General features: G+C 44.2%; 1 protein-coding gene across 1 annotated transcript in view; it reads left to right on the forward strand.

Annotated features, from left to right (window-relative positions):
• Positions 1-3,985: 3,985 nt before the first annotated feature.
• Positions 3,986-24,990, forward strand: part of METAP1D (methionyl aminopeptidase type 1D, mitochondrial) — a 154,041-nt gene continuing 133,036 nt past the window's right edge. The window contains exon 1 of the mRNA XM_029605789.1: positions 3,986-4,441. Coding sequence (XP_029461649.1) covers positions 4,276-4,441 — 166 coding nt within the window. The 5' untranslated portion in view covers positions 3,986-4,275. The remainder of the gene's footprint in view (positions 4,442-24,990) is intronic.

Consider the following 24,990-nt stretch of genomic DNA (forward strand, 5'->3'; position numbering starts at 1 on the left):
GGCGGTAGATAGGTCGAGAAGAGCGAGAAGGTAGGGTTGTTTTTTTTCCAGATTGAGAAGGATGCTGTCGGATAGGGATGAAAGTAAAGCTTCAGTGTTTTGTGATTTTCTGAATCCGAACTGGAATGGGGAGAGAATGTTGTTCTCCTCAAGGTAGTCGGACAGTTGTTTATTTACAATTCTTTCCATCACTCTAGAGATCAGGGGAAGATTGGCTATTGGTCGGAAGTTAGCGGGGTCAGAAGTTGGAAGGTTGGGTTTTTTTTAGTAAAGGTTTTAGGATGGCTAGTTTTAATTGGTCTGGAACCTTGCCTTGGGTTAAGGAGCAGTTTATGATGTCTGCTAACGATTTAGAAATGGTGTTCTTGTTCAACATTTGTTTGATTTTCAGAAATTGATATAGGAAATATAGTATTGGATGTTGTATAACAAGATTTCCTTTTTATTTTGAGATTATGGAAAATGTATACAAAAATTTTCAATAAAGAGTAAATTGAAAAAAAAAAAGAAATGGTGTTAGGAATGGATAGAAGAAGATTAGAGGGTATTGCGTCCACCGGGTGAGAAGAGGGTTTTAGCTTTTTTAGAATGCCTTCGATCTCCATTGAGGAAGGGGTCTCAAAAGATGTAAGGTTATAATCCCTTGTGGGAGATGGAGTGCTGGATGGAAGTGTTGTTGGTTGAACTGTGGAGATAGGCTTGAGGAGGTTGGTTATCTTCTTGTCAAAGTAGATAGCGAGTTCTGTAGCTTTGTTGGATGCTTGCTCGTCAGGGATGGAAGGGGGTGAGGGTTTTGTAAGAGATGAAAAGACAGAGAATAAGGCTTTGGAATCGAATGAGAAGTTGTGAATTTTTTTAGCAAAGAAGTCTTTTTTGGCTTTGAGGATAGCAATCCTGTAAGTATTAAGGTGGGCTTTGTAGGACGCAAGAGTGTCAGTGGATGGGGTCTTGCGCCATTTGAGCTCTTTACTGCAAAGTTTTTGTTTGATGTTTTTAAGGTCCGGGGTGTACCACGGATTCCTGTTAGCTTGGGGTGGTTTTAAGGATTTCGTAATGGTTAGGTAGGATTGATCTGCAATCTCGCTTGTTATCTTGATCCATGAGTTAATAGCCGAAGGTGCGTCGGTGAAATCAAGATGAACCAACTCTTTTGAAAGCAGTTTGCTAAGATGATCTGTAGAACAGGGTTTCCTGTATTGCAATGTGGTTGTAGGGAAGACAGGCCGAGGATGGTCGTTAATATGAATCTCGGCAGAGATAATATGATGATCTGACCTCGGGACTGGGGTGCTAAATGGGATGGAAGCGGAAGATAGACTCTCATTGAGGAAGATCAGGTCTAAAGAATGTCCTGCTTTATGCGTGGGACCTTTGACGATCTGGCTGAATCCCAAGTGGTTAAGTGTTGTGAGTAATATGTCGCAGTTGTGGGATAATGGGGAAATGTCCACATGGAGATTAAAATCTCCCATCAGAATGGATGGTTTGTCCCTCTTGAGATGTTTAGTTGCGAATTCGATTAGGGGTGAAGGATCGGAGTCTAAGGTTCCTGGGGGTGCGTAGACCAGAGCAATTTGGAGATGTTGCGAGTTGAATAGGGCTAGTTCTAGGTGACTCATTGCCGAATCCGCTTCTCCTTGGAGTTCCGGTTCCTGGTTCCTGTCTCGCTGGGTGAATGCTCTGAGTACCCGCTCCTCGGGGGCTCTTCTGCGTTCATAGGCTATCCGCTCCTCGAAGGGCCTTTCTGCCTGAACTCTTGGAACCAACCCTTGTGAGTACTTCTATTTCATCTCTCTTCAAGCTTTGCTGGGATTCCCTGTGGCATACCACGGACCTCGGGCCACTACCGCATCTTCACCAGCAGGATTCGCTACATTTTACCCTGCACTGTAGGATATTGCTTCATCATTCTCAAACACCATCTGAGCTCCAGAACCTCAGACTACCTCAACAACATCATCATCACCGTGCAAGTCATCTTCGGCGTACCCCGCGCTGCAGGCCACTACCGGATCATCACGTCTGAGGTACTACTCTGGGTATATCCCTCAGCTAAAGAACTGTACTTTGACAGCATTTCCAGCTCCATGGATTCTACTCAGAACTGCACCTTTATTGCATTCCCCGCTCCTCGGTTTATGCTTCCTTTCTCTCTCCTTCATAATAAAGTCTAATTTACAGCTGTGTCCTGATTCTGAGACCGCACCTACCAACAGTGAGACCCACAGGGCTCCTCCCTGTGGGTGGAGTCATCTCTCACCTCGGCCCAGGGTTCACATCCATACTAAAACATAACACTCTTCTCCACACTTAACATCCATAACCTCTTTAGCCTTTCCTCATAGGGGAGCTGTTCCATCCCCTTTATCATTTTGGTCACCCTTCTCTGTATGTTCTCAGGTGGAACTATATCTTTTTTGAGATATGGCGATCAGAATTGCACACAGTGCTCCAGGTGCGGTCTCACCATGGAACAATACAAAGGCATTAAAACATTTTCTGTTTTATTCATCACTCCCTTCCTAATAATTACTAACATTTTGTTTGCTTTTTTGACTGCCACAGCACACTAAGCCGCCGATTTCAATGTATTATCTACAATGACGCTTACATCTTTTTCCTGGGTGGTAGTTCCTAATATGGAACCTAACATCATGTAACTATAGCAGGGGTTTTTTTTCCCTATATGCACTTGTTCACATTACATTTCATCTGCCATTTGGATGCCCAGTTTTCCAATTTGCAAGATCCACCTACAATTTATCACACTCTCATGTGATTTAATTATTCTGAATAATTTTGTATCATCCGCAAATTTGACACCTCACTCATCATATCCCTTTCCAGATCATTTATAAATATATTGAAAAGCACCAGTCCAAGTACAGATCCCTGAGGCACTCCACTGTTTACCCTTTTCCACTTAGAAAATTGACCATTTAATCCTACTGTTTCCTGTCTTTTAACCAGTTTGCAATCCACAAAAGGATATCTCCTCCTATCCCATGACTTATTAGTTTTCTTAGAAGCTTCTCATGAGGGACTTTGTCAAAGGCCTTCTGAAAATCCAAATACACTACATCTACAGGTTCACTTTTATCCACATGTTTATTAACCCCTTTAAAAAAAAACCTGTTCTACCTCCTTTTTTCTGGGATCTGAGAAAGTGGAGCAGAGCCAGCAGTGTATATCGATTGTGGTTCCCCTGAAGAAACAGAATGGAGCTAGTAGTTGTATGGATTATGTATGCCCCCCCCCCCCCCCGAAGAAGCAGAGAACAGAGGAGCTGCTTATCCGGATACAAGGGCATCCCCATGGCTTTGATTTGGGGGGTGGGGGAGTTCACACCTAGCCCTGGCTCTGCCCATCTCACCCCTCCACTTCCTGTTTGTTAACAAATTAAGCCCTGGCTTTACCGAATTAGATAATGTGGTCCCTGTCTTCCATTAACCCCTTTGAAATGTTAAATCATGCCCTTTCCTACTCCCCCCAAAATACCCCAACTCCGTCTATCTTGACTAGATTGTCTCTGGTTCGTGACGCTTACAGTTTCATATGTCAACAATATGCTGCTGGTGGTAGTCCTGCAGTACGGCATAAGACGCAGTAGTAGCACACACCGATTGGGTGATGGCTAAACAGGTGCTACGAGTTAGAGGCTGGCTGGGGTCTTGGGAAGGGAGTAGAGTGGTTGTTGGAGTATTAACTGGGGATGGAAATAGTATTTGATGCTATCGGGGAGAGGAGCGATGGGGCAGTGTCACTGACCACACAGCACTCCCCCCCCTTGTGTGTCGTGGGGTGGGGGCGCCTCTCCAGGGTCAGCCCTAAGTGTCGTGTATAACTTTCAGCTCTATATAAATAACTGCACTACATGAGAAGCAGACAGGAAATGAATGTGAGTCAAGTCCTGGATACTCAGTTTGGGGTATCTCAGGCTACAGTGCTGTACTGGGTCCCTCCCCGATCCAGCAGAAGTAAAATCGTTTACCTTCTATTTCCTAGCAGCTGTTCTAACCACAGCCTTGCTGTGTAACATCCTGTGCTGTTGGGAGGGCTGCAGAGCCAAGGTCCCTGGTCTCCAGTTAGTGTTTTGCTGATCTAGGAACTCAGGCACGCAGCCGGCACAGTCTGCTCTCTGTAACCAGCTCAGCTACTACCGGGAAATACGAGGCACACGCGTTTGCTCCTAGATGTACTTGGAGGGTGGGGGATAACGTCCTTTGAGGTGCAATCTCATCCCACCCCGCCCCCTCCGCAGAAGAAAAGTCTTCCATGGCACACTGCAAGTCTTCTCTGACGACATTATTGCCGGAAGTCTGTGGCTGCCCCGTTGTCTTCTGGGTATTCTCACAGGCCTTCCAAGCTGTAGTCCCAGCCTTCCTGTTCCACGTGCTTCATGGCAGTACCCTGATCAGTCTGCCGCTGGGAAACATGCAGGGTAAGTGTTTTTGGTGTGCAATACCTTTTCCTCCACAAGCAGATTTAATTGAGACAGAGAGAGAGGGAGGGGCAAGGAGAAAAGCTATAGCAAACTCTTCAGATATGTCACGGTTCTTCAAGATGAAATTTGACTGCAGTTTCTACCCTGATAAAAACAGTCACGCCTTTGCCATGCTGCTGTTAAGCTTGCATTGCCTTTGGCATTCAGTAACGATAAGGGTCAGGTTACAGAGAGTAGCAACAAATCAGGTTACTGAGGCTATGAAAAGTTTCAGCACAAATACTCACAATCAACAACTGTTTCCACAAGAGTGGTTTGAAATACTCGGTCTGTATACAACAGTCTAAATATATGATCCTATAAGTAAGGCCGTTGTTATGGATATTCAAGAAGGCTACCTAGGGTGCAATATTGGCTGGTGCCTCCCAAGGAGATTCGTTTACTTGCATAAACTAATACATAATAATAATATTAAAGAAGTGGTAGAAAAGTTTCAAAAAATTGTAGCAGAACAACAGTCTTGGTGTTAATCTAAATAGGAGACAATATGTGGGAAAAGTCCTTATTATAAATCAAGATCTTTTCAAAATAAACTTGCAATTACCGGACTGTCTGGAAAGTGGGTTGTTTAAAACCCCTGACGAGTGAACGAACATATGTCAAGAAGTTAAGGAGCCCTGTGCTGCAGTCCGTCCCCCTTAAAATAGCCCCCCGCCAGCTATGTTTAGTTGCCCAAAAGTATGATGGCTTGCATTTAATGAAGTCATCTGAGTACCACATTTCTCCCGAAGCAGTGTATGCACCTAAAGAACAAGCACAATTTGCAGCCTGAGGCATACGATAGTAAAACCTGTGTACTCGTCCTTATGCACTTGGCTGAGAACGTTTTCGCATTCAGAACGTGATTGTGTAGTGGAGAAGTTCTAGAGATCAAATTTTTCACTGACATTTTTCAGACTCGCTCATTTTGCTTCTTTTCAGGTAAAATATTTAATTAAATATGCTTAGCTAGCTGTACCACCAAGGTTACCTACTTACAAACACTGTCATCTTCATATTTTTCCCTTTTCTTCCATTTTTTGTATAATTTTATAATGACTGGAAATGTTATTTTATGTTCTAGGGAGCTTGTGAAAGTGGCTAAGCTCAATTTGTCTGTTTGTTTGGTTTTTTTTTAATCTAGTTTGTCATATTTGGCTGAAAAGAAGTCATGTATTTCCTTATTTGATTGCTCTTATCTTCTGTCATGCGGTAGACAAACATTTTTATACTGGGGCCACATCACAGGCTCTTGGGGCTACGGAAGGGAAGGGTCTCCATTGGAGCTCCTCCAGTGCTAAGTGTGGTCAAGAGAGGTTGCAGCCACAGCTCCAGATACAGAAAAAGATCTCTTTGCGCAGGCCCTGACTAGCACCATCCACATGCCACAAGACCCTCCAGCTGCTTCCCCACACTCTGAAATAATATGGCCAGACGACAACTAGAAAGCCACAGTGCCAAGCTAAGAAGGAGGAATAATGATACCCTCTCCGTACCTGTCATCTTCGCTAGCAGAAAAGAGTTGTATGTGTGCAGGGAGAGCTTATTGGCACAGATAGAATCTTGCTCTCAGTGAGCTGGACACAATGGATCATGGTAGGAAGTAGGTGGTGTTATTAAACAAGATAGTGGGCCAGTTCTGGACTGTGGATTGTAGTTTGCCACCCCTGTTCTATCTAGTCTTAGGTACTGTTGTGGGATGTTAGCAGAGCAATCCATGTTAACCGCCCAATTTTTTACTGCAAACAACTAACTCTTTGGTGATATTAATAGAATCTGTACTTTAAAAGAATTTCCCCTGCTGTCAGATTGCTTAATTAATGCAGTGTTTCTCAAAGTAGGAGACAGGGTGTGGGATGTTTGATTTGATCTAACTTTAATTGAGGTACCTTGTAACTTTACCATTTTGGTAGGGGGGTGGGGCTTAAATGCTTAAGAGAAGAAATAAAGGCGGGGGAGATTTGCAACCTAAAACATTTACAGAACACTGAATTAATGCTGTAGCAGCTTTCTGATTTTTTTTTGGAGGGTGTTATCTTTGTTTTGTTTGATTAAAAAAAGAAACACATTTCTTGAGAAGACGTTACATGAGTTTACGGATCCTCAAAGGTCCCTTTCCAAAGATATCCCTGTAATAGTACAGAGGGGTAGATTTTAGCTAGACATAAGAGAGGAAACTGTTTTTCAGCATAATTGTTATTGCATAAATGCTTAATATCTATTTTAAATCATGCATAGAACTATTAAGTATTTATTTTATTTATTTATTAAGGCTTTTATATACCGAATTTCTTGATACAAATCAAATCAATTCGGTTTACAATGAACTAAGTAGAATATACAATTAACCAATCAACAAGAGATACAGAGCATACAGTTACATTATAACAAGGAAGCCTTAACCAGCAGGCACACCTTTTAGATGGATTTAGTCTAAATAAATCCATCTTAGCTGAAAATGATTTTGTGCTGTAAAGGGACACTTCAGTAGGAAGTGCCAGTACTCCCTTTTAGAAAAAAAAAAGTGATATCATTGTTGTGCTTCTGTTGTCCACCTTTTTGTTTTGTCCTTACCACCTCTGTCTTTGCCTTTGCACATGAGGGCGTGAATCGTGAGTTTGCGGGCAAGTAAACTCTGCAGTTCTACTGGACACAGCTCCTCCTCATTCCTCCAGCAGTTCCTGTGGAAGAAAGGCATTCAGGGGAATTTTAAAAGGCCGTCGCGCGCCAAAACTAGGAAATACACAAATACATTGGGCTGGCACGCACCAAGCAGATTTTAAAAGCCACCCAAGTTCGTGTGTATCCCCCACTGTGTGCACAAACGAGAAGTTCCAAAAGGGGCGGGGCATGGGAGTTCTTGGATTTCAACTTCAAAAGTGCGCGTAAATACTTACACGCCTAGGTGCGCGCTGGGATCCCCTGCCACATAACTTTACTTCTGCTATGGAGGACATGTAAGTAATAAAATAAAGATAAATAGATCGATGGGGTTTTAAGGGTCGGGACTAGCCGGGGAGAAAGGAGGCTATTAAACTAGAAGGGGGGGGTGGGGGATTGGAAGTCCTATCCCTTACCTGGGCGGTCTGGGAACGAACTGAGAAAACTGGTAATGATGTCGGCGCGTGTCTATTAAAATCCCCTCACTTACGCAGTAGAAGCAGCATTTGAGCGCATAGGCGAGCGTCCGCTTAAAATTGCACGCACAAGTACGCGTATTCAGGTTATTTTATAACATGCGCGCATACATTATAAAATGGCCACGTATCTGGGTGTGGGCCGATGAATGCACGCACATGTGCGCCCGTTTTAAAATTCACCTTACTATGTGTTACATTTCTGTCCTAACTGCCTCTATCTGTTCTGTGTAACCCCTGTTACAGAGGTGGCGAACTCTGGTCCTCAAGACCCACAAAAAGGTCTGGTTTTTAGGATGTCCACAATGAGCATGCCTGAGAGGTTTGCATATTATGGAGGCAGTGCATGCAAATCAATGTCATACATATTCATTATGGATATCCTGAAAACTAGGCCTATATGTGGCTCTTAAGGACTGGAGCTGGCTACTGATCTAGATACAAAAACAAAACAAAACATAATGCAAATGAATATATAACAGTGATATCAGTTTGTGTATAACCGTATTATTTATTACAAAGTACATTTCTTTTATTGTGGAACAGTGGTAGAACCTACCCCATTGCATGCATGGAGTTGTAGTTTTGATTGTCCCGTTGATTTTTCCTTAGATAATCAAATCTACAGCCCCATGCAAATAATGGGGCAAAACTAAGACTGGATCAGCCTGTTCACTTGTTCTGAGGTGAATTGGCATCTCTACCTAGAGAGGAAATAGAATATGGTTTTGTGTGAGATATTCTTGTTCTTCCATATCCTATTTCTTGTTTCCTAGAAGGTAACTGCAGTGAATTAATTTCTATCTAACACAATTAAAAATAATTTTCAAGCTCTAATATTGGTAGAATATAATATGCACTCTTCATGGATGGTATAGTTTTGGCATGGTTTATAGGGTTCCTATTCTAAGCCATAGATGCCAGTGCTTGTAGAAAGGTGGTACAGATTTATTCAGTTGTTTTAAGTGTCTTATAACCTCTATATTTGTTTCAGATTCTAACTTTATATTTTGGCTGGTATTGTTTTGATTCCAGTGCCATTGCAGGGAAAATTTATTTTCACAAATATATATATATATATATATATTTTTTTTTTTTTTATTTTTTTTTTTTTTTTTTTGCTGTCTCATTCATTAGCTCTGTGAGGTGCACAATAATCAAACTTACTAGCTGTGATCCCTACATTTTCTGCCACATGGAACATGACCTACTTGTTGTGGCCTTTGTTGTTTGCCATTAACTTCATTACTGAAGAGTAGATTTTTCTCATATGTGAGATGTCAGTGGAGATTACGTAAAGGATGTGAAATATTGCATCATTTTTGGGGCTGTGGTGTAATCAGCTGTGCTGCATGAGGCAGGTAATATATGGAACCAAATCCTAGTGTGTTTGGTACTAATGACCTGGCAGTAATGGGTTATAGTACAACTTCAGAATGCACTGTACTTTCAGTTCTCCATAGTTCTTGCAGATCCAAACATGCCAATTTCTTTTCACTTTTCTTCAGTTTGTCTGCTGACGTTCAAGGCCTCATTTTGCCCTACAGAGGTCTTCCAATCATAAATGTACATGTTAACTGTATGCTGATTAACGCAATCAGGGTGCTTCATTTTCTATTTTATTTTTCATGGGAATTAATCTGTGTTCATTACAACAAAAATGGCATAAACGTTGGTGCAAGAATGATGTAGCATTTTTCTGGGAAAATATTAAAGTTTATGTTGGTGGACAGAAGTGTGACGTGCCAGTGAGAGGGTGCGGGAGGTTCTGGCCGGGAGAGAAACGAAGAACGGGGATTGTACTGGGCTGTGCAGTTAGATTTCTTGTTAACTGGGGATGTAGGGGGAGCCCATGAAATTCACACATTCTGTGAAACCAAGACAGAATTCTGCATATTAAATATAATAAAATTAGGGTGATCACTTAAAAAAAAAAAAAAAAAATACAATTCTTGACTTAAGGCGTATTAAGTTACTATTCAGAGTTACATTTCTAAACTGACACCCATTATCCAACTTGCAACACTTGTTTCAACTTGCAAGACATCAAAGTGTCTTCCAGCAGGCACACCCCTTTATGTGCTGATGACCATGAGGCCTGGTGAAGTGATGTCAGTAGGAAGAGTACCAGGGAGTTCCTCTCCTCAAAACATTATCTGTACAAAATGACCTGTAGTCATGACCTGGCACTTTCCTCTTCAGACAAAAAAAAAAGTAATGGTTTTAAATGACTACGTTTTTTTTACAGTACTATATGTTACTACATTTTGGGTTGTTTTGGTGAAAATAGGATACAAAGCCCTGGTGCTGGAATCAGTTCCCCATTTTTAACATTTTTCTTATGGAACAATTGATTTCGGCTTACAGTGTTTCAACTTAAGACAGTGTTTGGGAACCAGTTGTGTTGTAAGTCTGAGGGCTTCCTGTAATAGTTTTTGTGGGAAACCTGGGGTTTTTCTATTAAAATGTGAAGGGTCCTAAACATAATCATTTACTGTTTTTTTGGGGTTTTTTTCAGAACACATTTTTATTCACCTTAGGTAGTCTCTAGCATTTTATTTTGTTTCACAAAGCTGATTTTTGTATTTTGAAATGTTTATACTCAGTTTAGCACTGTTTAGATGAACTCTTCTCACGTGCAGTATTATTTAGGGGAAAACAAGCATCCTGTAGCAGATGCTATTTAAATTTTGGTTCCTACATGGTGTCTTGCCCAAGGCTCTTTAAAAATTGAGAAGAAAAAAGAAAAAATTAGTGACCAAATAGAAAATTTAAATAACCAACTATAAAAGAGACGAGTCCAGATCAACAAAGCCAGGATGGACAGAGGTAGAGCAGACAAGTAACTTGACGGGTAATTGTACAGGCACAGATACACTAAGGACAGCATCCTTAGGACGTCTTTTGGCCACATCTTACCATCCAGTATAGCCTCCGGTATCCAGCCGCCTTTTAAAAATCCCTGCATCCACTGGCATCTCTTTAGATAGTGGTGAGGAGCCTGTAAAGAAATGCAGGTTCTCTTTGGCCCACATCCCAGCTCAGTACTGTGATCAGGAAGACATCTGACAGCTGGAAAAAAGCCAGCAGGAGAAGTAACACGATGGAGACCCAGAGTGGGAGAGGCAGTACATTGCCAGCTTCTCCCCAGTGGATGGATGGTTAAATCATTTTTATCATGCACTCATTCAGTTCATAAATGTAAATATTTAGTACCGGATAACTAGTAAATTCTAATATCATGCAATTGTAAGGCAGAAATCACACTGTACTAGGTACCGTTGTTGGGGGTTACTAGTAAACACTGAATACTAACATCTGGTGAAGGAAAAAGCACATCATATAAGGAGCAGCACTTGCCAAGCAATGTAGTGTAAAATGCCAGCTAAGCTCTTCTGAGCCACTATGTCACCGCCTCTAAACTTACATACCAGTGAGTTAGTTTGTTTGCATAACATTTTCCAACTGGTTGGCATAATTTTATCTCAGATATATTAATAAGACTGGATTTTTGTAAGTCATATGAGATTTCTTGCAAATTGAACCCAGAAGGCAGAAGCAAAACTCAATGCTGACTTTTAACATATTGGTCAACCTTTAACATACTTTTTAGCATTTCAGCAGCCTTGGATAGTTCAAGTCTGATCAGTGCAATCTTATTGTGCTGTAATTATTTTTTTTTATTTCTTCACCACCACAAAACTAGTCTGGCATAATAGAAAACTCTCTCAAAACTTTCTGACACCATCAGTATAAGAAGCTCAAGAACTGCAACCCAAAAGTCACAGGTGCAGTGCTTTTCAGATCCTTTGCAATGTATTTATTCAGATTGTTCTACCTGAAGGAATACACCAAAATCACACCAATCTTCTTTTAACCTCAACTAGTGCTTCTTAGCAATTTTTATTTCAGGGCTTGCTTTTGAGATTACCTGACTCTCGTGTCACGTTGAGCAAAATTTCACAATGCAATTGCATTTTCATTATCTACTGATTACTGATTGCTGGTCAAGAAATATACTTTTAACTAAATTGAACAACCTAAAAAGCCTATACAGAATTGGACAAGTTTAGAAATTCCTCTTCTAAGAGGAAGGAATTATGGCAGGATCTGTGGCAATGTGCCATTCTTTCATTGTTTGTGTGGTTTTTAGCTTCCATCCCCTAACCTTTCAGTATTTAGTTGCATTTTCTCTTCCATTTCGGTTCTGTTTCCTCCTTTGTCTGTTTGTCTTTTTTCCCATAGAAACGTGATGGAAGAAAAAGACCCTATGGCCCATCTAGTCTGCCATCCACCCAGTTAATTTAGCATTATCGTTCTCATCACTTCCTCAGAGATCCCCTGTATTTATCCCCATGCTTTCTTGAATTCAGATACTGTTTTTGTCTCCACCACTTCCACTGGGAGGCCGTCCCACACGTCCACCACCCTCTCTGTAAAGAAATATTTCCTAAGATTACTCCCGAGTCTATGAACTTGCACCCTCGTTGCATGACCCCTCGTTCTGTCATCCTTCTTTCTCTTTAAACTTCTTTGTTCTTGTTTGACTGTTTCCGATCATCTCTTCCTCCTTTTGTCATCTGTTCAATCTCTTCTTCCCTAAGCCAGTCCACCTTCCATTTTTCTCCCTCTCTCTTTACAACCACCACCACTCCTTTTTCCGACGCAGTCTTTCTCTTTCTTCCATCCTGTACCTCTGCAGTCTAATTCACTTCTCCCTCCTAAGTCTGGTGATAACTTTCTCTCTGTCTTTCTTGGAGCCCGTCTTGCTATCATTCTCTTCTGCAGTATCTCCATTGCCTCCACCTTTCTTCCCTGTGGTCTTTCTCCTTTGCTACCTTCTCTTCCTCTGAAAGCCTCTCTCCCTGAAGTCTCTTCCCTTCATCTTTCCATCTCTTTTTTTTCTAACCGGTTTCTCTTCCTTGCCGCCATCTCTTCCCCTGTATCATTGTTCCATACATGTTTCTCTTCTTACTCTCTGTGGCTTCCTCTCTCATTTCTTGCCACCTCCCCATAGGCTCATTTTTCACACCCCTCCCCAGCATCCCCCCCCCCCAGCCTGTGTTCCTCTCTCCTGCCCTTGAGAAGAAGGAGACCAGTGCTTCTCACATGTGTCTGCCTCCTCTGCCAGTTTGTGGGATGCCTGAACACGTGATCCTGGCAAGACTACAGGGCCCGTGCATTCGGACTGAAGCTGGCAGAGAAGGTAGACATGTGTTACAGTATGAGTACTGCTTCCCTTCTGTTAACAGGAAGGAGGGGGGTAGGGTCATGCTAGGTGGACGAGGGGGAGATATAGATCGCACCCAGGAGTGACCGAAGATCCTGTCAGAGGATCATGCTGGGGTGGTTGGCTGCTTTGACACTGAAAGGAATTTATTGTAGCACTACCTTTTGAGTTCCATAAAATGGGAAGAGAAACACAAAAGTGTGGAATTTCAAAGGCATTTTGGCATAAGTAGAGTATGATTGATCCATTTGAAAATAAGGTTGTAGTCATTACATTATTCAGGCGCGACAGTAGGATAAAATATACATTTTGTAATTGCACGATGAATTGTGGTTGCTGTGTTAGTCCACTTTGATATGTAGAATTAAGGATCAGCAAAAAAAAAAAAAAGTGGTAGGTGATATCTTTGTCCACCTGAGAGGAGCAAAGAAGCACCTGAGATTGGCTGGTGCCATTTTGAAAAAAGGAAGAGGTAGGTCAGGAGCTAGTGGGCAATGATCCTGCCCCCAGTGGATCAGCAAGATGCCAAGTAAGCTTTGGAAGAGAGGGGGATTTTATTTTATTTATTTACAAATGAGAGAGGCGCTTCGGTGAGGTGCTGGGGTCAAAAGGGCTTTTTATTTTTTATCAGGTTGAAGTGCAGGAGAGGGGGTTGGAAGAGGGGTTCCACTAGATCCCCTCCCCCCACCCCCCGAGGTTTTTTACCACATAGCCACTGTAAAAGATGATGGCCCTGTGATGGGGTGCTGCCATTGAGCGTTGCCACAGACAGGAACATGCAGAGTTCTCAGCCTTGACAAAGCCCCTGAACAATCTGAAGAATTTTCTGATTTTTCAGATTACTCGATGTTTTGGTTCCATTGCAATGAATTGTCATTTTTTTGTGTTTTTTCCCCCCCCCCCTCGTTTGGGGGGTGGGGGCGGGTGGGCGGAGGGAACCAAATGCACATTTCTTGTGTCATTTTGCAAGAGCACTGATTATATTCCAGTTCTGTGGAAGCTTGATTCCCATACAAATAGTTCCAGTTTCATGAACGTAGACATCCAGATATCTTGGTTCCTAGGACCTTGGTGGTGGTAGGCATTATAAGTAATGGTTCATCAGAAGAAACTTTGCTTACCCCAACAAATACCTGATATAACTCTGCAGTGTTATAGGAATGCATGTTTTAGTAAGGTTAATCTGCTGAAATGCGGGCCGATACAGTAAAAGTCACGGGAGAGCGGGCGAGCGCACAGGCCACTCTCCTGTGCGCGCGATTTAGTATTCAAATGAGGGCCCGCAGTAAAAAGAGGTGCTAGGGACACTAGCGCGTCCCTAGTGCCTCCTTTTTTGACAGGAGCGGCGGCTGTCAGCGGGTTTGACAGCTGACGCTCAATTTTGCCTGCGTCGGTTCTCAAACCCGCTGACAGCCACGGGTTCGGAAACCGGACGCCGGCAAAATTGAGCGTCCAGTTTTCAACCCGCGAGCTGCGGGCTGATTTTAAATTTTGTATTTTTTTTATTTGTAATTATTTTTTACTTTTGGGACCTCCGACTTAATATCGCCAGTTTTTACTGCTTTTCTGTGCACTTTCCCAGTGCCGGCAGAAATTAACGCCTACCTTTGGGTTGGCGCTGATTTCTGAAAGTAAAATGTGCGGCTTGGCTGCACATTTTACTTACTGAATCGTGCGGGAATAACTAATAGGGCCATCAACATGCATTTGCATGTTGAGGGCGCTATTAGTTTTGGGGGGGTTGGCAGCGCGTTTTCGATGCGCTATTACCCCTGACTGAATAAGGAGTAAAGCTAGCGCGTCGAAAATGCGCATCCAAACGCGGGTTAACAGTGCACTCCGGTACTGTATCGGCCTGTGTGTGTGATCGGCATTTGTATCAACAGTTAATAAAACATAGGTGATCACACAACATGAATTTACTAACACATAACTATGTGAAATCTTTATATGGGAAAGCAAAATGACAGTTATGAGTAATGTGTAACTGTTCAGGTTATCCTTTCTTATATCCTATTGCAATAAGAGTTAGCAAACTAATCTCCTTATAGGTTAAGCGTGAATATGTAATTTCTGAGCGCACTCTGGGAGTTTATTACCATCCCAAACTAATTGGCTAAAATGAGTGCCCCAGAAGGTCAGAATCTGGCAAGGCTTCTTCCCACATGCAAATATTTTAGGGAATGGCAACAAGAAATATGGAAGAATGGAAAAAAGTGGGATATAGCAAGCAGGTTCTCGGTTCTGCGCCTTGAGCACCACAAATGGGCCTGTTTTTTAGGATAATTAAAATATCCAGATTAACTCGGTGCTTACTCCAAGTGTATGCGGATCATTTATATATATTTCTATATATATTTTATGATGAATAGTCATTGTGGACTTCATGAAAAACAGGCCTGTTTACAGTCCTTGAACGGTAGCTGAGAACCCCTGTGCTAGAGGGATGGGAGATGGTTATTAACATTTCTGGATCTTAATCCTTTGCAGAAGCAAGGGGAGGGAACACTGGAACAGGAACAGCTAAAAGGGATTAGCACACTGTTTCTCCAATTTGTCCCACTACTCTCCATATTGAATATGCAAGAGATGTACATACATTAGAGAACTAGTATATACAAATTTGATCTTATGCATAATTATTGTGGATTATTATTGTTGGTATGATTACTTGGAAAATCCAGCTGGCTTTTGGGGTCCTGAGGACAGGTTTGGGAACCAACTGATACAGCTGCCATTCGCTGCCTTGTTTTTTGGATCTTACTGCCACTTTCCTTGTGCCTTCAGAAAGGCAATCAAACATTTTAGGAAGATGAAGACTTTTTTTTTAAAGTTCTAACAGTTAAACTGAATTGATTGACTTAGCCTTTCTTATGACTAGATATGAATTGTTTTATTATTTGTTCTTTCAAGTCTAACTTTTGATCATTTGATATTTTGACATTTATTTTATTATATATCTATTTTATAATTGTTTTATTGCTTTTACCTTGTGACTATGACATTTACCTCTAGTTGGAATTGTTCATTTCTCATTCTTCTCTTGATTTTTTTTTTTGTTTTCTTATATGAATTTGATATGGTTTTGCCTATGTTATCTTATTATTTGTATTGTTCATGTTTTTTTCACTTTAGACGTCTTTTAGGTTTTAAGAATATTTTTATTGTACATCACTCTAATTTACTAATGTAATAAGTTGTGATTAATCAAGAGAAATAAAAATAAAATGCTGAAAGTCGGTACTTTTAAGAACAGGTTTGGTGCTGATACATTATTAAATCAAAGGCAAATTTTAAATTGGTATGCTTAAATTAGGGACAAAATTGTCTAATATAAATAGTTGTTTCTTAGATATGGATATATTTTGAAGCTGGCATTTCAGAATTTTAAAATCAGATTTTCATATTTAACTAATAATACATACAGAATGTGGTTCAGTGTTGAGATGACCTTAAAAAATTGTTTTGTAAATACTTTTGTTTAGGCGTTTTATTCATGAAAGCATCATAGAAAAGACTTGAGATCTCAGGTCCTAAAATCTAAGTAACGCTTCATAACTCTCCTAAGTCCCAGGGGCAGACTAACAGTGATCTGGGCCCCCCTCAGCAGTAAGGGTCACTGGCCCCTAACCACCCATCGGAGGCTAGGGGGAGAGTGCCCTGGCCCTCAGGCACTGCCCGATTGCACGAATGGTCAGTCCACCCGTGGGCTGCGGTATAATTCCTACTTTCTCTAAGGTCTTTGAAAGGCTCTTATTTCACACTTTTTTTTTTTTTTTTTTTTTAATCTGGGAACACTGCCTTCCCTAAGACCTGCTATAGGCTGTGAACTGGAACACAATACTGATCTATTTGCTAACTCTGCCTTGAAGAATCCACAAGGACTAGGAAGGTGGATAAGACATTATTAAATTAAGTCACATTATTTCCATAGCCTTAAATTTTAGCCCTGCTACAAATAAATTGATTTTTTTTTTTAAATAAATGTCTAACCCCCCCACCACCACAACCACACTAGGATAAAATCAGTCATAAGAACAGAAATCAGACAACTATAATAAATATGTAAAACATTGTTATATATGGATATTTCTGATATTGTAGTAGAGGACTTAACAATCTCAAACTTCCCTCTGAAGGAGGGTCACGAGGGAGCTACAATAAAAAGTTTTAAAGGCTTTTTATTATTATTATTATTATTCATCTTCTGCTATCAGCGGGCTGAATTCTTTCAGAACACTTTTGGCCTCCAGGTGGCGAACAGCGGCAGATATTCAGATTTTCTTTTTTTTTTTTCATTAATTTCAGCTGTCATAAAAGCAAACAAAAATACATGGCAGGGATGGATAAAAGCAATGCGTGCCGTGTGGGAGGAGGGGACAACCACAGCCGCTGCATTAACACTTTCAGATCTGCCTCTCTGAGCTGATTCATCAAATTCATACGCACCATTTGTGCCGCGCCGGGAGGCCTCGATCCCCAGGTAATTGGAGTAACTCACTCGGACCGCTGCTGCCAGCAGGGAGCTCCGTAGATTTCTATGGATACTTTTTAAACACTTTGAAAACCTTTGCTTGGTGTTTCAGAATTGCTGGGGTTTTTTTTTTGGCCCCCCCCCCCCCCCTTGCTTCACTCACGCAGCACCATCTCATGCTGTATCCAAAAAAAAAAGCATATTTTACATGTTTTCCAACAGCTTCCCTACTTTTAATGCTCTGCTAGTTTTCATCCTGCCCATGCTGCTCTTACAGGGTCAGTACTGCTTTTTCATGCTGTTCTTTGGACACTCGCCTTTATAAAAAGTTATTTTCCTTCCAGTAAGGAAGGGAAATGTATTTTCTCTTTCCCCAATTCCCTGCTTAACATTTTAGCATAGATATATGTAAAGGAGGAATATAATTAACTTTTTTTTTTTTCAAGATTGTACTGCTTTATTGGCTTTCCTGGAATCGCGCTTTTTACACTTTTTTTATATTTGATTTGCTAGTATCTGGCCATTGAAAGTGCTATTGGAGTCATTTCCTATTTTCCTTGTGAATCACCGTCTTCGTTTCTTTGCGTTTCCTGTTACAAGGTAAAAGTGTCACAGTGCTGCGGACAGTTCTTTGCCTCTGTTTGGAGAAGCCGCCTGCAGGAAAAGAGAATCAGAGTTGGTGGGAGGCAGGCCAGGCCTGGATTTGTTAGTAGGTTTGTGTCCTAAGGTAGCAGGTATCCCAGGGGAAGAAGAAATTATTCCACAAAAAGAAAAAATGAAAAAAACCAAAAAGCTTCCACCACCCATCCAATGTTACAGGTCGATACAGTTATGCCGCGTTAGAAAGAGTGCCGCAGTGCCAGGCGCACCCTCGTTCCCCGCATGCACAGTTCTCTTCACGTACCGCTCGATACTCTCTTCAAATTGCATGCAAATGCATGCCGCGTCTGCGAAGCGTTAGGCCCGCGCAACCCATTTTACTGTATAGGTGCTAATACAGCGCCTATACAGTATCCTGCGTGCGCTGGTACCTGTCATTTCAAATGTCATTTCAAATGACATTTGAAATGACAGGCACCAGGAAGTGGATGGTTCCCCCCCTCCCGAAGCAAGGCGCAGGCCGAAAATTAAAACGGGAATAAAGTGTAAAAAATGGGGGTAAAACCAAAGGGAGTAAAGTGTAAAAAACCATGGACGACCTCCATATTAACATTGCAGCGTAAGTTGTTTATATATATATATATATATATATATATATATATATATATATATATATATATATATGTATAAATACCTGTCACTTTCCGAATCCCCCAGGCGTGCGGTCATCGAGGCGGCGGCGGGAGCAGGCGGGCGGGTGGGCGCGCGTTTGATCCAGGCGGCGGCGGGAGCCGGCGGGTGGACGCGTGTTCGATCCAGGCCGGAGCGGGCGGGTGGGCGTGCATTCATCCAGGCAGAGGGAGCCGGTGGCGAAAGCGGCCTCCGGCAGCCCCCACCGGCGGGGGCTGGGGGGCGCGCGTTGGATCCAGGCGGCGGCGGGAGCCGGCAGGCGGGTGGGCGCCCGTTTATCGCGGCGGGAGCCGGCGGGCAGGTGGGCGCGCGTTCGATCCAGGCTAGAGCGGGCGGGTGGCCGTGCATTCATCCAGGCAGAGGGAGCCGGTGGCGAAAGCGGCCTCTGGAGGCCGCTTTCGCCACCGGCTCCCTCTGCCTGGATGAATGCACGGCCCCCGCCGGCAGGAGCCCCCGCCGGCAGTGAATGAATGCCCGTGCGATTTCGGCGCTCAAGGCGTGACATCACGAAGCTTGACGTCACGGCATGTGACTGCCTTGAGCGCCGAAATTGCACGGGCAATTCGCCCGCTCCCTCTGCCTGGATGAATGCACGGCCCCCGCCCGCAGTGAATGAATGCCCGTGCAATTTCGGCACTCAAGGCAGTCACATGCCGTGATGTCAAGCGTCATGACGTCACGCCTTGAGCGCCGAAATCGCACGGGCATTCATTCACTGCCGGCGGGGGCCGTGCATTCATCCAGGCAGAGGGAGCCGGCGGCGAAAGCAGCTGGCTCCCTCTGCCTGGATGAATGCACGCCCACCCGCCCGCTCCGGCCTGGATCGAACACCCGCCCGCCGGCTCCCACCGCCGCCTGGATCGAACGCGCGCCCACCCGCCCGCCGGCTCCTGCTGCCGCCGCCGCGATGAACGGGCGCCCACCCGCCCGCCGGCTCCCACCGCCACCACCTGGATCCAACGCGCGCCCACCCGCCCGCTGGCTCCCACCGCCGCCGCCTGGATGAACAGGCGCCCATCCGCCCGCCAGCTCCCGCCGCTGCCTCGATGACCGCACACCTGGGGGATTCGGAAAGTGACAGGTATTTATACATATATATAAACAACTTACGCTGCAATGTTAATATGGAGGTCATCCATGGTTTTTTACACTTTATTCCCTTTGGTTTTACCCCCATTTTTTACACTTTATTCCCGTTTTAATTTTCGAACACCACACTAACACCAAGTAGAGGGTAGGCGGTAAACTAACAGGTTAAGGACGCGGCAAAATAGCGGGTTACAAAGGAGATAATCTGAGCGCGCGTCACAGTATCGGAGGGAATAGCTAATTCCTTCATTAAACAGCTAATTCGTTCATTTACATATCATATACATGCTGGGTGCGGAAAGGGTTATGCGTCTGTTTTAAGAAGCGCTAAGGACGCGTGAAACTGGAGACTGTATCGCTGGATCGCCTTACGCGTCCAAATTGTGCGCTCACAGCACGTTACAGACGGGAAATCTTCAACCGCACGTTACAGTATCGATCTGTTAGTTTGCCTACTGTGGCCGAGGAAGTACCGTTGCCTTCGCAGCAGCAGCCGTCTACCAGTTGCCTGGTGATATCCACATCAAGCTGTGAAGGGCCCCTGCCATTCCCTGGCCCCAGTCTGATCCTGCAGCAGGGCCAAACAGAGCCGCTGGAGCCAGGTCCCCTGAAGCAGTCTCACAAAACACTGGTGTTGGGGCCCATTGCAGTTAAGTCTTAGCCTAAAAAGCCAAGTATTGTTAAACAACATGTAGGATTATATCAGTGACTGACATTTGATATCGCGTGGCATCATTGTCTGAAGTTTGAAGCACATTAACATTATGGGATTACAATTTGGAATTGTGGAATAATTTAAACTTTGCAAAAAATATTTTTATTAAAAAAAGACCGAATTGGACTTCCAGCGATGACGTAAGGGAGACGGAAGCACCGGGACAGAGCTCCGCGGCCCCGCTCCCAAAAAGCAAGTAAAATAAAAGGTTTTGCCGATCGAATTCTGGCCTCGCACTCACAGACTGCTCTCTGCCCTGCTGCTGTCTGGCGTCGCGGCTGCAAAATTGTGCAGGAGAGGAGTGATTCGTCTGCTTCCCGCGTTGCTGCTTGCTGCGTCTGCCGCCGAGGTGCTGCTAAAATGGAGGAGGCGCGGCGATCCTAACACGGCTCAAGGAGTTGCAGCGCCGGCCAGAATCGGGGGGTTTTCTGGCTGAGTGATCTTCCTCCTACTGTGATTCAAGGCTGGGAGAGGGGTATGCGAAATCGCAGCTCACACTGCGTCCCAGATCGAACTGCCAGACGACCACATGTACCCAAAATGGCGGAGGCCCCCACAGGGGACAAGGTACTGACCTCTTTCACTGAAGATGCGCTGCAACAACTATCTCAGCGGGTTAGCGCAGCACTGGATGATCGATTTATAAAACTTCAGACCGCTATGGAGGATATTAAGTTGGCTGTGGAAGGACATTCTAAGCGGCTGGACACAGCGGAAGCCACTCTGTTGGACCTTGGCGACAGATTGGCTGAGTCGGAGCATCATGTGGCTGATCTGAGGAGCCTGCAGCAAGAGCTTCTGATCAAACTTGAACAAGAGGACCGGGGCCGGCAAAACAATTTAAAAATCATCGGCTTGCTTGAAACGCTAAAAGAGGGAGGGACTTTGTGGGAAAAATGGCTCCCAAGCCATGTGGGCCTGGAGTTGGGTACCGAGAAATTACAATGTGAATGGGTACACCGAGTGGACCTCCTGCGGGAAGGCAGTGGCCTGTTTTAGCACGAATCTTGAATTTGGAGCACAAGACCCAGCTGCTAAGGGCCTATCGCCAAAAACCCGAAGTGGAGTATCGCAGCTGTAAAATCTTGCTGTTCAACGATTTTTCGGCAAGTACTGCGGCTCAAAGAAAGGTTCTTGCGCTGGCCTGTACGGAGCTCCACAACGGGGCATCCAATTTGCCTTGCTCTACCCCGCCAAATTACGTAGCCATCACGATAAGAGTCCTCTTCTTAACCTCCAAGGAAGAAGCTGACCGCTTTATTATGAACTTACCGAGACACGGCGCAGAGTGAGTTCGAGAGGCCTGGCCTAAGGTTCCGGTGCGATGAGCTTGTCCTGGTCTAGTTGTCTTTCATTTGGCGCATTGTTCTTTACTGAGCTATAATTTGGCGGGTTCACTGGGCCCCTTCTCACCCATTCTTGCGAAGAGGAGTGGCTAATCTGGTTTTGATGCTCTGCAGGGATGGCTTTAATGCCACACGATCCCGGTAGCGTGGTCAGAGCTTGGAGCACGCCAATACCTGGAGCAACTTTTTGATGATCATCTCCCCTGTTGTTCCATGGGGCGTTCATTGACTGTCATGAGAGTGGCTCTTCTTAGGGCAAGCTGAAGGTTCTTTATTGATCTTTATTCTGGATCTTGGATACATATTCCTTGTACCTAATAAGTTTGTTGGATCCATGAAGGAAGGGAGCGGGGCTGGAGGGGGGTGTCCTCGGACACCAATGATAATAGGTGGCCTGAGGTAGGCCCTAACCCTCTGGGAGTGGTGGTGTGTAGTAGTGCTAAGGGTGTGTGGGGAAGGGATGTCTGGAATGTGTGATGGTATGACTGGTATGTGTGATTGTGGGATGGGGGGGGGGGGAAGAATGCGTGGGAAAGCTCCATGGACCTAGGCTGGGTATATTTGCTTGGATGTCTTTGTAAATTGAATCCACTTTCTCCAAGGCCCAGGCTGGGGGGCCCCAGGGATACGTCTTTTGCAGTTTTCACTGAATTATTTCATAGGATAAAGGTATGTTATGGCGCAGGTTAAAATTGTCTCCTTAAATGTGGATGACCTACATTCCCCCATTAAGCGGAAGAAGATATTTACCTTGTTTAAACGTATGCACACTCATGTGGCATTTCTCCAAGAAACTCATTTGGACAATACAGAGCATGCTAAAATGCAGCGAGACTGGGAGGGCCAATGTTTTTACTCTTCCTTTAACTCTAGGAAGCGGGGCATTCATAAAAATTTGCCGTTTCAACCTGCGCAAACTCTTCAGGACCCTGAGGGAAGATATGTCATTGTTGTGGGTCAGCTCTACCAGCATAAACTGGAGCTTTTGTAATGTGTACGCTCCTAATGTGTATTCTTCTGCCTTCTTTACTTCCTTGGTAAGTCATATAGCTGAGTTCTCGGATTGTAGCCTGGTGGTGGAGGGGGGGGGGGGGGGTGATTTTAACCTGGTTTCCAATAAGCTACTAGATAATCGCCCTTCCAAACCAGTTTCAACCAGGGATCAGACAATGGGAGTTAACCTGCTATGCCAAGAATTGCAGCTCATGGACGTATGGCGGGTTCTGCACTCGGGTGACTCTGAATACACGTTTTTCTCAAACCCCCACCAGACTTATTCTAGGATAGATTACCTGTTGGTGTCGGACCAGTGCTTCTCCAAGGTGACTGATGCTAGCATTGGCACTATTTCAGTGTCTGATCATGCCCCGGTGACAATGCAATGTGGCCCAAGTGCTTGGCCCCCTTTCTCATGGCGCATGCGACCAGATTTATACTTAGACAAGGCGTTCCACACACACCTACAGGGATGCTGGAAAGAATACTTTGAGTTTAATGCCACTGACGATGTTTCTCCAGCGACTGTGTGGGAGGCGGGGAAGACAGTTATGCGGGGGGCCATCATCGCCTATGTAGCTAGGCAGAACAAAATGCGTAATGCAGAGATACTGCGGCTGACTGCTGTTCTTAAAGCGGCCCAACAGCAACACATGGCAGGGATGACGGCCGAGGCAAAAACCCACATGGACCGGGCCCGGGACAACTTAAATAATTTGCTCCACCAACGGGCGTCTAAATCACTTCGGTATTACCACTATCAGTTATATAAGCATGGTAATAGAGCAAGCCGACTTATGACACATCTCATTTGGCCTAGAGACCACCGAACAGCAGTGGTAGGTATTCAGGAAAGTTGTGGGGTGCACCACACTACCCCTACAGCTATTGCGAATAGGTTCCTGAAATATTACACTTCCTTATATGGCCATAAGCCTATGGGTTTGGAAGCTGTGGACGCTCTCTTCCGTGACCTTCCATGGCCTCAGTTGAGGGTAGCGCAAATGGCTGCCCTCAATAATCCTATTACTGAACAGGAAATCTATTCTGTGATTCAGACACTTAAATTGGGTAAAGCAGCAGGTCAGTACGGGCTAGGCTCTGAGTTTTATAAGATTTTGAAATTCCTGGTCTTGTCCCCACTGCAAAAGCACTATAATGGACTGCTGTTAACTGGGAAATATCTCTGCGGCGTCCAGTCAATCAGTCATTGTTGTTCTTCCTAAACCAGGAAAAGATCCCTTAGAAGTGGGCTCCTATTGGCCAATATCGTTACTTAATGTTGATGTAAAGATCCTTGCTGCCGTTCTTGCGTCCCGACTAAACACTGTCTTACCCTCTCTTATTCATGAGGATCAGACTGGCTTTGTTAAGGGGGTAACAGGGGGTCCGTAATGTGCGCCGTCTCCTGGTAGTGCTTAGCTATAGGTCAGACACAGAAGCACTGGTTCTCAGTCTGGATGCCGAAAAGGCCTTCAACTCCCTATCGTGGGAGTACCTGTTTTGGGCACTGCAGAGATATGGCATTTCTGGTGTTTTTCTCCAATGGCTCAGGGTCCTCTATAATAACCCCAATGCCACTATTTTACTCAATGGGCAACCCACGGACTCCTTTTCATTGCACTGTGGTGTCCGGCAGGGTTGCCCCCTTTCTGTTTGTACTGGCTTTAGAGCCCTTCACTATTAGGCTACGGAGGGAACCCAATTTTGCTGGGATCAGCGTGGATGGACATCCGTTAAAGACGGCTATGTTTGCTGATGATGTCCTACTATTTGTTGGATGGCCCCGCACCAGTGTTCCTGTTATTATTACTCTTTTTGAGCAGTTCTAGTGGGTGGCGGGTTTAAAAATTAACTTTGCCAAATCCGAAGCGCTGGCCCTGAATGATCACTTGCCCACTACTTGGGTTGGACCCTTCCCATTTCAGTGGGCCCAAGATAAGCTGAAATATTTAGGTATTTGGATCCAGAGGAGGTTGGAGCAGTTATATGACTCGAATATCTCACCTGTCTCAAAGGCCTGGTGACGCAGCTGAAAATGTGGAATACTCTCCCATTATCTCTTTTTGGACGATATGCTTTAATTAAAATGGTGCTTGTCCCCAAGCTCTTGTACCTAATGCATATGATTCCCTGCTGGCTGAAGGCTGGAGACCTTAGACAGCTCCGTGCTAGTATACAGAGTTTCCTTTGGAAGGGGAGGAGAGTCCGACTGGCCTATACAGTCCTG

Source organism: Rhinatrema bivittatum, chromosome 6, assembly GCF_901001135.1.
Source record: "Rhinatrema bivittatum chromosome 6, aRhiBiv1.1, whole genome shotgun sequence".
In the NCBI taxonomy this organism is placed as follows: Eukaryota; Metazoa; Chordata; class Amphibia; order Gymnophiona; family Rhinatrematidae; genus Rhinatrema; species Rhinatrema bivittatum.